The sequence below is a fragment of the Eubalaena glacialis genome, chromosome 15 (genome assembly GCF_028564815.1).
Source record: "Eubalaena glacialis isolate mEubGla1 chromosome 15, mEubGla1.1.hap2.+ XY, whole genome shotgun sequence".
In the NCBI taxonomy this organism is placed as follows: Eukaryota; Metazoa; Chordata; class Mammalia; order Artiodactyla; family Balaenidae; genus Eubalaena; species Eubalaena glacialis.
Window position 1 is genome coordinate 34,607,041 of NC_083730.1, and position 13,897 is coordinate 34,620,937.

Below are 13,897 nucleotides of genomic sequence, written 5' to 3' on the forward strand. Positions count from 1 at the left end.
CATCTACATGGTCACAAAGCACCGAGGTGATCTCCCTGTGCTATAAGGCTGCTTCCCACTAGCTATTTATTTTACATTTGGTAGTGCATATATGTCAATGCCACTCTCCCACTTCGTCCCAGCTTACCCTTCCCCCTCCCTGTGTCCTCAAGTCCATTCTCTACGTCTGTGTCTTTATTCCTGTCCTGCCCCTAGGTTCTTCAGAACTATATATTTTTTATTTTTAGATTCCATATATATGTGTTAGCATATGGTATTTGTTTTTTGCTTTCTGACTTACTTCACTTTGTATGACAGACTCTAGGTCAATCCACCTCACTACAAATAACTCAGTTTTGTTTCTTTTTATGCCTGAGTAATATTCCATTGTATATATGTGCCACATCTTCTTTATCCATTCATCTGTCGATGGACACTTAGGTTGCTTCCATATCTTGGCTATTGTGAATAGTGCTGCAATGAATATTTTGAAACATGACATTTTTTGAATTATGGTTTTCTCAGGGTATATGCCCAGTAGTGGGATTCCTGGGTAATATCATAGTTCTATTTTTAGTTTTTTAAAGAACCTCCATACTGTTGTCCATAGTGGCTGTTTCAATTTACATTTCCACAAAAAGTGAAAGACTGTTCCCTTTTCTCCACACCCTCTCCAGCATTTATTATTTGTGAATTTTTGATGATGGTCATTCTGACCAGTGTGAAGTGATACCTCATTGCAGTTTTGATTTACATTTCTCTAATGATTAGTGATGTTGAGCATCCTTTCATGTGTTTGTTGGCAATCTGTATATCTCCTTTGGAGAAATGTCTGTTTATGTCTTCTGCCCATTTTTGGATTGGGTTTTTCTTGTTTTTTGTTTTTTTTTTTTTCTATATTGAGCTGCATGAGCAACTTGTATATTTTAGAGATTAATCCTCTGTCAGTTGCTTCATTTGCAAATATTTTCTCCCATTCTGAGTGTTGTCTTTTCATCTTTTTTATGGTTTCCTGTGCTGTGGAAAAGCTTTTAAATTTCATCAGGTCCTATTTGTTTATTTTTGTTTTTATTTCCATTTCTCTAGGAGTTCAGTCAAAATGGATCTTGCTGTAGTTTATGTCATACAGTGTTCTTCCTATGTTTTCCTCTAAGAGTTTTAAAGTGTCTGGCTTTATATTTAGATCTTTTATCCATTTTGAGTTTATTTTTATGTATGGTGTTAGGGAGTGTTCTAATTTCATTCTTTTACATATAGCTGTCCAGTTTTCCAAGCACCACTTATTGAAGAGGCTGTCTTTTCTCTATTGTATATTCTTGCATCCCTTATCAAAAATAAAGTGACCATATGTGTGTGGGTTTATCTCTGGACTTTCTATCCTGTTCCACTGATCTATACTTCTGTTTTTGTGCCAGTACCATACTGTCTTGATTACTGTAGCTTTGTAGTATAGTCTGATGTCCAGGAGCCTGATTCATCCAGCTCCTTTTTTCTTTCTCAAGATTGCTTTGGCTATTCAGGGTCTTTTGTGTTGCCATAAAAATTGTGAAATTTTTTGTTCTAGTTCTCTGAAAAATACCATTGGTAGCTTGATAGGGATTGCATTGTATCTGTAGACTGCTTTGAGTAGTATAGTCATTTTCACAGTGTTGATTCTTCCAATCCAAGAACATGGTATATCTCTGCATTTATTTGTATCATCTTCAATTTCTTTCATCAGTATCTTACAGTTTTCTGCATACAGGTCTTTTGTCTCATTAGGTAGTTTTATTATTAGGTATTTTTTGCTTTTTGTTGCAATGGTAAATGGGAGTGTTTCCTTAATTTCTCTTTCAGATTTTTCATCATTAGTGTATAGGAATGCAAGAGATTTCTGGGCATTAATTTTGTATCCTGCCACTTTACCAAATTCATTGATGACTTCTAGTAGCTCTCTGGTAGCATCTTTAGAATTCTCTGTGTATAGTATCATGTCATCTGCAAACAGTGACAGTTTTACTATTTCTTGTCCTATTTGGATTCTTTTATTTCTTTTTCTTCTCTAATTGCTGTGGCTAAAACTTCCAAAACTATATTGAATAATAGTGGTGAGAGTGGGCAACCTTGTCTTGTTGCTGATCTTAGTGGAAATGCTTTCAATTTTTCACCATTGAGAACCATGTTGGCTGTGGGTTTTGTCATATATGGCCTTTATTATGTTGAGGTAACTTCCCTCTATGCCTAGTTTCTGGAGGGTTTTTATCATAAATGGGTGTTGAATTTTGTTGAAAGATTTTTCTGCATCTATTAAGATTAGAATATGGTTTTTAATCCTTCACTTTGCTAATATGGTGTATCACATTGATTGATTTGCATATATTGAAGAATCCTTGCATTCCTGGGATAAACCCCACTTGATCGTGGTGTATGATCCTTTTAATGTGCTGTTGGATTCTGTTTGCTTGCATTTTTGTTGAGGAGTTTTGCACCTATGTTCATCAGTGATATTGATCTGTAGTTTTCTGATTTGATTTTGGTAACAGGGTGATGGTGGCCTCATAGAATGTGTTGGGGAGTTTCCTCCCTCTGCTATATTTTGAAAGAATTTGAGAAGGATAGATGTTAGTTGTTCTCTAAAAGTTTGGTAGAATTCATGGTGAAGCCATCTGGTCCTGGTCTTTTGTTAGTTGTAAGATTTTTAATCACAGTTTCAATTTCAGTGCTTGTGATTGGTCTGTTTATATTTCTATTGCTTCCTGGTTCAGCCTCAGAAGGTTGTGCTTTTCTAAGAATTTGTCCATTTCTTCTAGGTTGTCCATTTTATTGGCATATGGTTGCTTGTAGTAATCACTCATGATCCTTTGTATTTCTGCAGTGTCAATTGTTACTTCTCCTTTTTCATTTCAAATTCTATTGATCTGAATCTTTTCCCTTTTGTTTTTTTTCATGAAGAGTCTGGCTAATGGTTTATCAATTTTGTTTATCTTCTCAAAGAACCATCTATTAGTTTTATTGATATTTACTATTGTTTCCTTCATTTATTTTTCATTTATTTCTTTTTTAAAAAACATTTTATTTGGAGTATAATGATTTCTTTCCTTCTGCTAACTTTTGGTTTTTTCATTCTTCTTTCTCTAATTGCTTTAGGTGTAAGGTCAGGTTGTTTATTTGAGATTTTTCTTGTTTCCTGAGGTAGGATTGTATTGCTATAAACGTCCCTCTTAGAAGTGCTTTTGCTGCATCCCATAGGTTTTGTGTCCTCGTGTTTTCATTGTCATTTGTTTCTAGGTATTTTTGATTTCCATTTTTATTTCTTCAGTGATCTCTTGGAAGTTCATTAATGTGTTGTTTAGCCTCCATGTGTTTGTATTTTTTTACAGTTTTTTTCCTGTAATTGATATCTAGTCTCATAGCATTGTTTTCAGAAAACATACTTGATATGATTCCAATTTTCTTAACTTTACCAAGGTTTGATTTGTGTCCCCAGATATGATCTATCCTGGAGGATGTTCCATGAGCACTTGAGAAGAAAGCGTATTCTGCCATTTTCGGATGGAAAGTCCTATAAATATCAATTAAGTCTATCTTGTTTAATGTATCATTTAAAGCTTGTGTTTCCTACTTTATTTTCATTTTGGATGATCTGTCCATTGGTGAAAGTGAGGTGTTAAAGTCCTCCACTGTTATTGTGTTACTGTCAATTTCTCCTTTTGTGGCTGTTAGCATTTGCCTTATGTATCGAGGTGCTCCTATGTTGGGTGCATAATTATTTACAATTGTTATATCCTCTTGGATTGACCCCTTGATCACTGTGTAGTGTCCTTCTTTGTCTCATACAATAAATAGACTTTCTTTTAAAGTCTATTTTGTCTGATTTGAGAATTGCTACTCCAGTTTTCTTTGATTTCCATTTGCATGGAAAATCTTTTTCCATCCCCTCAATTTCATCTGTATGTGTCCCTAGGTCTGAAGTGGGTCTCTTGCAGACAGCATATATATTGGTCTGCTTTTTTTTTTATCAATTCAGCCAGTCTATGTCTTTTGGTTGGAACATTTAATCCATTTACATTTAAGGTAGTTATTGATATGTATGTTCCCTTTATCATTTTCTTAATTTATAGTAGTTCTTTTCCTTCTCTTGTGTTTCCTGCTTAGAAAAGTTCCTTTAGCATTTGTTATAAAGCTGGTTTGTTGGTGCTGAATTCTCTTAGCTTTTGCTTGTCTGTAAATGTTATAATTTCTCCATCAAATTTGGATGAGATCTTTGCTGGGTAGGGTAATCTTCATTGTAGGTTTTTCCCTTTCATCACTTTAAATATATTCTGCCACTCCCTTCTGGCTTGCAGAATTTCTGCTGAAAGATCAGCTGTTTCCCTTGTATGTTATTTGTTGCTTTTCCCTTGCTGCTTTTAATATTTTTTCTTTGGATTTAATTTTTGATAGCTTGATTAATATGTGTCTTGGCATGTTTCTCCTTGGATTTATCCTGTATGGGACTCTCTGTGCTTCCTGCACTTTTGAGTATTTCCTTTCCCATATTAGGGAAGTTTTCAACTATAATCTCCTCAAATATTTTCTCATTCCCTTTCCTTTTCTCTTCTTCTTCTGGAACCCTTATAATTCGAATTTTAATGTGTTCAGTGTTGTCCCAGAGGTCTGTGAGACTGTCCTCCATTCATTTCATTGTTTTTTTCTTTATGTTAAAAAGTCCCCTGCTATTATTGTGTTACTGTTGATTTCCCCTTTTATGGCTAAAACATACACTCTGTGGTAGTTATTTCCACTATTTTATCTTCCGGGTCACTTATCCATTCTTCTGCCTCAGTTATTCTACTATTAATTCCTTCTAGAGAATTTTTAGTTTCATTTATTGTGTTGTTCATAATTGCTTGTTTGCTCTTTAGTTCTTCCAGTTACTTGTTAAACATTTCCTGTATTTTCTCCATTCTATTTCCAAGATTTTGGATGAGCTTTACTATCATTACTCTGAATTCCTTTTCAGGTTGACTGTCTATTTCGTCTTCATTTGTTTGGTCTGGTGTGTTTTTACTTTGCTCCTTCATCTGCTGTATATTTCTCTGTTTTTCATTTAGCTTAACTTATGTGTTTAGGGTCTCCTTTTCACAGTCTGCAGATTCATAGTTCCTATTGTTTTTTGTGTCTGCCCCCAGTGGGTAAGGTTGGTTAATTGGGGTGTGTAAGCTTCCTGGTGAAGGGGACTGGTGCCTGTGTTCTGGTGGATGAGGCTGGATCTTGTCTTTCTGATGGGCTGGACTGCATCCAGTGGTTTGTCTGTGAACTTATTATGGTTTTAGGTAGCCTCTCTGTTAATGGAGGTGGTTGTGTTCCTGTCTTGCTAGTTGTTTGGCATGGGGTGTCCAGCACTGGAGTGTGCTGGTGGTTGAGTGGAGCTGGGTCTTTGCATTGAGATGGAGATCTCTGGGAGAGCTCTCACCAATTGTTATTATGTGGGACCGTGCAGTCTCTGGTGGTCCAATGTCCAGAACTCAGTTCTCCCGTCTCAGAGACTCAGGCCTGACACCCGGCCAGAGCACCAAGACTCTGTCAGTCACACGGCTGGAGGATGGGCAAGTCAGAAAAGAATCAGGTTTCTGGCCCTTTGATTGTGGCCATCTTGGGATTGGGCCTCTACAGCTCCACCTCAGCAGTTGAAGTAGCCTCCCCAGTAGCTTCGGGGCATTGGTTCTCTACCTTAATTATTAAAGGAAGTTCCTTTCTTTTTTAAGAGTGTCCTGGTTTGGATAATAAACTATATGGTCATCTCTTTAAGAAAAAGTAACCCCAGGAAAGTACATAGGACATGATGGAAATAAGAGTACTGTCCTTAGAGCAAGTAAGTGAGTGACAACAAGTGATCTTAAGCCAGTCACCGATCAGTTGCTTTGGATTTTAAGAAGTTTCCTCTGCAGTAAATTGGGAGACTTAGAGTTCCCCTTTCTACTTTGCTTTTGAAAGTATCAAATGAAATATGCATATAATGGGTTTTGAAAAACAAAATTAGTGTTTTATTGTCAATGTTAATTTTTCAAATCTAATGGCAGAAAAAACAAAGCAGCAGGAATGCAGTAAAGGGGGAGGTAGGTATTTTGTCATTTAGCTTGAGGTTGCTCTGAGTTATATGTCTGTGTCAGTGTGATCAAACATTCAAATGTTCCACAAAAAGCCTACCTAATTGTGAAACTCAGAACCAATAACTAAGAGACAGGATTGTGTGAGGAATCAGAAAGATTTGGATTCAAGTTCTACATTTATCCTTTACCAGGTTTGTGGCCTTGGGCAATACACTTAGACCCTCCTTGGACCTCATTACTCTCATCAGTAGAATGGGCATTAAATAACTTGCCTTTGCAGAGTTGAGGTGAAGAATTAGGAAATGTGCATACATTCTCTAACAGATGAAGGTGTTCTGGCACAGGGTAGGAACTCAATAAAGATTGGTGGGCTCAAAGTCAATGAGACACAGAAATCTTAGTTCCTAATAAATAAATAGAAAAATAAGAACTGAATGTGGTGAATAATAAGTGAAATTTAAAGCTTTATGCCTCAGTTCCCTCTCTTTGATTTTTTTTTGAGATGGAAATTAACAAATATTTTGATGAAGTTGTAATATCTAAAAACATTTTTATCTCACTTGTGATGATGTTTGCCATCTCTGTGACAGGAGCCAAGCATATGACAGAAGACAATTTTTTAAAAGCTGAACCAGCATACTAAAGCTCAGGAGTCTTTCTCATATTCCAACTTGACAAGAGTTCTGAAATTCAAACATGGAAGATACCTCATTTTCTTGGTAGATAAGAAGTCCAAAAACGAATTCACTGACCTATAGTGAGCCTAATGAAACCAGGTTATACATTCCAAACTTACTTTTAAATATAGTATATCTCTAGCTTGCTTAAACATGCTGCTGGAGCTGAGAATACAAAATGGAAAAATAGCATTGAGTTCAGAGATGGGGAAGCATCTGCCTTTGGACTCACTTCTCATAAATCACATTTTCCTCACTTGCAGTTACTCCATGGTTTTAGTTTTCATCACAGCTCCACTTACAGATGACCGTTGGACATCTTTCCGGTCCTATAGAAAAACTTGGAAATTTTCCATTTGCAAATAAGTTTTGTCTTAATACAGATGAAAGCATCAGGGTGATGTACATTTTCTTATGTTTGGTCTCTTGGCCACCAAAAATTTCACAGTGGATTAGAAATATAGTAATTACATTGCACCCAATAAATCCTTTCTAATTTTTCAGTTCAATAATCTTTGTCTTATTTCCAGTTTTATAGCTCAAAACTACACAACCCCAAAACAGAAATAAAATACCACACACACAAGTCTCCTCAACTCCAGCATTCCACTAACACATGAACATGAGTGACTTCTACAAACCCTTTGTTTTGTTTTGTTTTTTAGTTTTTCATTTGAAAAGTTAAAGGATTGAATTCGATGATTATAAGGCTCTAAATTTCTATAAATAATCTGAGACTCACTTAGAACAATATTTATAAAGCTACTTCAAGACACTTGGTTTCTTTTTAAGTGAAACAAATTATCTTTGATGCTTGCCTGAGAGAGAATGCTAAGTATCCAAACAGAATGCAATATATCTGACTTGGCTTTGTTCTGTCACTGGAATTACTTTTAATTATGGTGTGTATCCCACAGTCCAGCCAAGGCACACCCTTTAGATTTTCCATGTCCCTTCCTAGACTGTACACTGGCCTCCCTTGTCTCTACAGGTGCCTCCAAACAAAGACTGATGCAGTTCAGGTAAAAGGGGCATAGTCATAGAGAAACAAATCAGAAGAATATTAAGAAAGAAAATCTGAGACTCTGCTTCTAGCTCTCCTGGGCCCAAAGCTCCATTGCTGAGGCCAGTAATGTCTGAAGGAGCAGGGGTCCAGGATGCCCCTCACCCTTCTCCTTGTTTTGCCTCAACTTTGTATCCATACTTGTTTCTGGACTCTTCTGGAAGTTAGGGTGTGCTAGATAGCATGTGGAACCAGTAATATTTGACATGTACACAAGACAAGTATCAATGTGGCTTAAGGGAACTTACAAGCTATTGGGGGATGTTGAACATATCCATAAAAACAAATTTTAGAGTTTCTGGAATTCAGAGGTTAAAGATTTATAGAGGTTGCAGTGATCAGGAAAGGTTTTCTTGTAAAGGTGGGAATTTAGCTATACCTGGAAGGACAACTTGTTGAAGGAAATAAGCAGACCAGGCTTGGGCAAAGATCTAGAAGCAAGAACACACCTGGCACACAGAGTGGTCTGGGAGAGAACTGTCTCAGTATGTGGAGAGTTTAGGTTTGTGGAGAGCACAGATATGGTTAGAGGAATGGGATAAGGCCAGACTATGATTTAAAATATCAGCCTGGAAGGTTGAAATTAGCAAGTTAAATATCAGCAATGCAAAATAATTATCCACAGTATTAACTTAAAAAACAGAATGTTTAATTGTCCATGAAGTGCAATATGCTGGAGGTGAGTATGAAATTGGACCTGAATATAGAAAGACTCTTTTCTATTTGCATGCTTTTAGGAGAAAATATCTTTGGGAAACAAGGAATGTCTGTTTGAAAAACACAAATGTTTTTCACATTGCTTGATGGCAGTATTAGGCTGGATTTCCTGATAAGAAGTCAACATCTAGGTAACATTTACCTCACCTGACACAGAAAATAGAAACATAATATTATTTTTAAAAATTCAGTGTCCTAGAAGAAATGATACATACTACCTGCTCTAGACATTATTGTTTTAATCTCCAATACAGTCTATAAACATAGATTTTGTGCATCTATAGAAATAGACATGATGAGAGGATCAAGATGACAGAGTAGGAGGATGTGGAGTTTGCCTCTCCCAACAATGCATTAAAAATACATCTACATATAGAAGAATTCTCCCAGAAAACCAACTGGAGATGGGCATAAGACCTCTTATACAACAAAAAGTGCAAAACCAGGTAGGATGGGAGAAAAAAGACATCAGGTTTGGACTAGAGACCCTGGGAGGGATCTGTGAAGGAGGGAAGGTAGACATGGGCAGGACCTTGCCCTGGAGAGACCCTTTGCCTGCTGGGATGTCCACTGGGACAGATAGAGGGGCTGGAGGGGCCTGCACTCTGCTCGCAAGGAGTGTACAAATGCTGGCTTGCTAGACTGGCTCTGATGGTTGCCATCTCGCTGCACTTCACAGCCTGAAATATGCACTGGACAGGGCTATTAGTATGTGCAGCACCTAGGCACTGAATCTTGGGCAGACGGGCCCTGGAAGAGGACATGGTCTAGCTGTGCAGAGACAACCTGGAGGGCCTGGGGTGTGTTCTGAGCCAAACCTTGGAGCTCATTGCCAGCATGCGCACATCAGGTATGGGTTCATCATCAGAGCACATTATCAATTCTCACATGGTGGGAGCGTGTCCAGCAGTGGTGGATTTTGTTGGCGCACAGTGTAGCACCACAGAAGAGCACATCTAGGGAGGACAGCCCTTGGACAGGAGTATGCAGTGGTTTGGTTCCTGGTATAAGCACTCATGTTCTTCCTACCCCACACTGCAGCTTAGATCAGGATCTGGGGCAGACAGGTCGTGGGAGAGGCCTACCACAAAGGCAGTCCAGGTCCAAGGAAGCAGCATGACCACCCTGATTCCTGCAACCACAGTGTCCTGGCCCCCAGCACCAGCCTAATACTAGATCTGAGGGAAAAATGAAAAACAGGAAGTGACCTTGGGCTACTTCTGGGCAGAATTGTGGATGCCTGCACTGGCAACGCATGGGTTTGCTGTGACCATGTAAGCCTCACTAGCTTCAATGCTTACTTCCTTTGGGACAGAGCATGCACTTAAGGCCAACAGAGCCTTATTGAACACAAGCCCCAGGGCTTCTACTCCAATGAGTGGGGAGCAGACCCCACCCCCAACAGGGCTGTGTGAGCCATAGAACAAAGAGGACACCCCATCCCATATCCAGTGCAAGCTCTGGACACCACAACACCAATAAAACACTCTATCAAGGGAATAATGGCCAGCACACTTTGAGGAAAAATATGGCTGTATCCATACCAAAAACAGCCTTCACACCAAAAATATTAGACTATTTTTGCTCCTGCATAAAAACATCTCTTTAAGATCACAGTAGATAATTGTTTCTCATAAATTAATAGAGACAGATAGAGTTAAGTAAAATGAAAAAGAAGAGGAACTAATTCCAAGTAAAAATAAATAAATAAATAAATAAATAAATAAAAGAAATCCCCTGAAAGAACACATAATGAAATGGACCTCACCAGTCTACTAGATCACAACTTCAGAAAGGTAGTAATAAAATGCTAAAGGACTTTAAAAAGATTATTGATAGAAATGCACATCACTGCAACAAGGAACTTGAAACTATAAAGAGGAACCAATAAAAATTAGACAACTCAATTGGCAAGATAAAAACCAATCTAGAATAATAACAGACTAAATAGCACAGAAGAATGAATAAGTATTCTGGAAGATAGAATAATGGAAATCACCCAATCAGACCAGCAGACACAAAGACAAATTTTAAAAAAAGCAACATATGAGATCTATTGACTAATATGAGTGCTGAATTATGCATATTACGTGTTCCAGAAGGAGAAGAGAGAGAGAAGGGGATCAAAAATGCATTTGAAGGGGACCTTCAAGATGGCAGAGGAGTAAGACGTGGAGGTCACCTTCCTCCCCACAAATACATCAGAAATACATCTACATGTGGAACAACTCCTACAGAACACCTACTGAATGCTGGCTGAAGACCTAAGACTTCCCAAAAGGCAAGAAACTCCCCATGTACCTGTGTAGGGCAAAGGAAAAAAGAAAAAACAGAGACAGAAGAATAGGGATGGGACCTGCACCTCTGGGAGGGAGCTGTAAAGGAGGAAAAGTTTCCACACACTAGGAAACCCCTTCACTGGTGGAGATAGGGGGTGGGCAGGGGAGAAGCTTCGGAGCCACGGAGTGCAGAGAGAAAAGTGGAGAGATTCCCACAGAGATGATTGGTGCCGACCAGCACTCACCAGCCGGAGAGGCTTGTCTCCTCACCCGCTGGGGCAGGTGGGGGTTGGGAGCTGAGTCTCGGGCTTTGGAGGTCGGATCCCAGAGAGAGGACTGGGGTTGGCTCCGTGAACACAGCCTGAAGGGGGTTAGTGTGCCATAGCTAGCTGGGAGGTAGTCCAGGAAAAAGTCTGGAACTGCCTAAGAGGCCAGAGACCATTGATTCGAGGTGTGCGAGGAGAGGGGATTCAGAGCACAACCTAAAGGAGCACCAGAGACAGGTGTGAGCCATGACTATCAGTGTGGACACCAGAGATGGGCATGAAATGCTAAGGCTGCTGCTGCAGACACCAAGAAGTCTGTGTGCAAGCACAGGTCACTATCCACAACTCCCCTTCCAGGAGTGTGTACAGCCCACCACTGCCAAGGTCCTGTGATCCAGGGACAATTTCCCAGAAGAACATACGGCACGTCTCAAGCTGTTACAAGGTCATGCCAGCCTCTGCAGCTGTAGGATTGCCCCACATTCTATACCCCTTCTTCCCCCATGCCTGAGAAAGCCAGAGCCCCCTAATCAGCTGCTACTTTAACCCCATCTTGTCTGGTGGGGGAAGAGACACCCTCAAGCAACCTACACACAGAGGCAGGGCCAAATCCAAAGGTGAACCCCAGAAACTGTGCAAAAAAAGAAGAGAAAGGGAAATTTCTCCCAGCAGCCTCAGAAGCAGCAGATTAAATCTCCACAATCAACTTGATGTAGCTTGCATCTGTGAAATACCTGAATAGACAATGAATCATCCCAAAATTGAGGCGGTGGACTTTGGGAGCAACTGTAGACTTGGGGTTCACTTTCTGCATCTAATTTATTTCTGGTATTATGTTTACCTTAGTTTAGTATTTAGAGCTTATCATCATTGGTAGACTTGTTTATTGATTTGGTTTTTCTCTTCCTTTTTTTCATATATATATATTTTTCCTTTTTCTCTTTTTGTGAGTGTGTATGTATAGGCTTCTTTATGAGATTTTGTTGGTATAGCTTTGTGTTTACCATTTGTCCTAGGGTTCGGTCAGTCTTTGTTGTTGTTGTTGTATAGTTTTTAGCGCTTGTTATCATTGATAGATTTGTTTTTAGATTTGCTGACTCTCTTCTTTCTTTCTTCCTTTTTTTTAAAATTACTTTTAATAATTTTTTTCATTATTTATTTTAATTATTTTATTTTATTTTACTTTTTTCATTCTTTCTTTCTTTCTTTTTTTATTCTCCTTTTTTTTCTGAGCCATGTGGCTGACAGAGTCTGGGGTGCTCGGGCCAGTGTCAAGCCTGAGCCTTTGAGGTGTGAAAGCCGAGTTTAGGACATTGGTCCACCAGAGACCTCCCAGCACCATGTAATATCAAATGGCAAAAGCTCTCCCAGAGATCTCCATCTCAATGCTAAGACCAGCTACACTCAACGAACAGCAAACTACAGTGCTGGACACCCTATGCCAAACAACTAGCAAGACAGGAACACAACCCCACCCATTATCAGAGAGGCTGCCTAAAATCATAATAAGTTCACAGACACCAAAAAACACACCACCGGATGCAGTCCTGCCCACCAGAATGACAAGATCCAGCCTCATCCACCAGAACACAGGCACCCATCCTCTCCACCAGGAAGCCTAGACACAACACTGAATGAACCTTACCCACTGGGATCAGACCCCAAAAAAACAGGAACTATGAACCTACGTCCTGTGAAAAGGAGACCCCAAAAAGAGTAAGCTCAGCAAAATGAGAAGACAGAGAAATATACAGCAGATGAAGGAGGGAGGTAAAACTCCACCAGACTAAACAAATGAAGAGGAAAGAGGCAGTCTACTTGAAAAAGAATTCAGGGTAATGATAGTACAGATGATCCAAAATCTTGGAAGTAGAATGGAGAAAATACAAGAAACGTTTAAAAAGGAGTTGAAGAACTAAAGAGCAAACAAATATTGATGAATAATGCAATAAATGAAATTTAAACTTCTCTAGAAGAAATCAATAGCAGAATAACTGAGGTAGAAGAACGGATAAGTGACCTATAAGATAAAATAGTGGAAATAATTAACACAGAGCAGAATAAATAAAAAAAGAATGAAAACAATGGAGGCCAGACTAGGAGACCTCTGGGACAATATTAAATGTACCAACATTCGACTTATAGGGGTCCCAGAAGAACTAGAGAAAAAGAAAGGGACTGAGAAAATATTTCAGGAGATTATAATTGAAAACTTCCCCAATAAGTGAAAGGAAATAGTGAAGTCCAGGAAGAACAGAGTCCCGTACAGGATAAATCAAAGGAGAAACACAAAAAGACACATATTAATTAAGGTATCAAAAATTAAATACAAAGAAAAAATATGAAAATCAGCATAGGAAAAGCAACAAATACCATAAAAGGGAATCGCCATAAGGTTAACAGCTAATATCACAACAGAAACTCTGCAAGCCAGAAGGGCATGGTAAGACACGTTTAAAGTGATGGAAGGGAAAAACCTACAACAAGATGACTCTACCCATCAAGGATCTTATTCAGATTCAACGGAGAAATTAAAACTTTTACAGACAAGCAAAAGCTAAGAGAATTCAGCACCACCAAGCCAGCTTTACAACAAATGCTAAAGGGACTTCTCTAGGCAGGAAACACAAGAGAAGGAAAAGACTTACTGTAACAAACCCCCCAAAATTAAGAAAATGATAAAAGGAACATACATATTGATAATTACCTTAAATGTAAATGGATTAAATGCTCCAAGCAAAAGACACAGACTTGCTGAATGGATACAAAACCAAGACCAATATATATGCTGTCTGCAAGAGACCCAATTCAGACCTAGGGACACATAGAGACTGAAACTGAGGGG

At 38.8% G+C, this 13,897-nt stretch overlaps 1 protein-coding gene across 1 annotated transcript in view; it reads left to right on the forward strand.

The window, feature by feature from the left end:
- Positions 1–13,897, forward strand: part of RIT2 (Ras like without CAAX 2) — a 567,177-nt gene that overhangs the window by 59,120 nt on the left and 494,160 nt on the right. Inside the window, 1 exon segment of the mRNA XM_061169231.1 lies at positions 13,483–13,495. Coding sequence (XP_061025214.1) covers positions 13,483–13,495 — 13 coding nt within the window.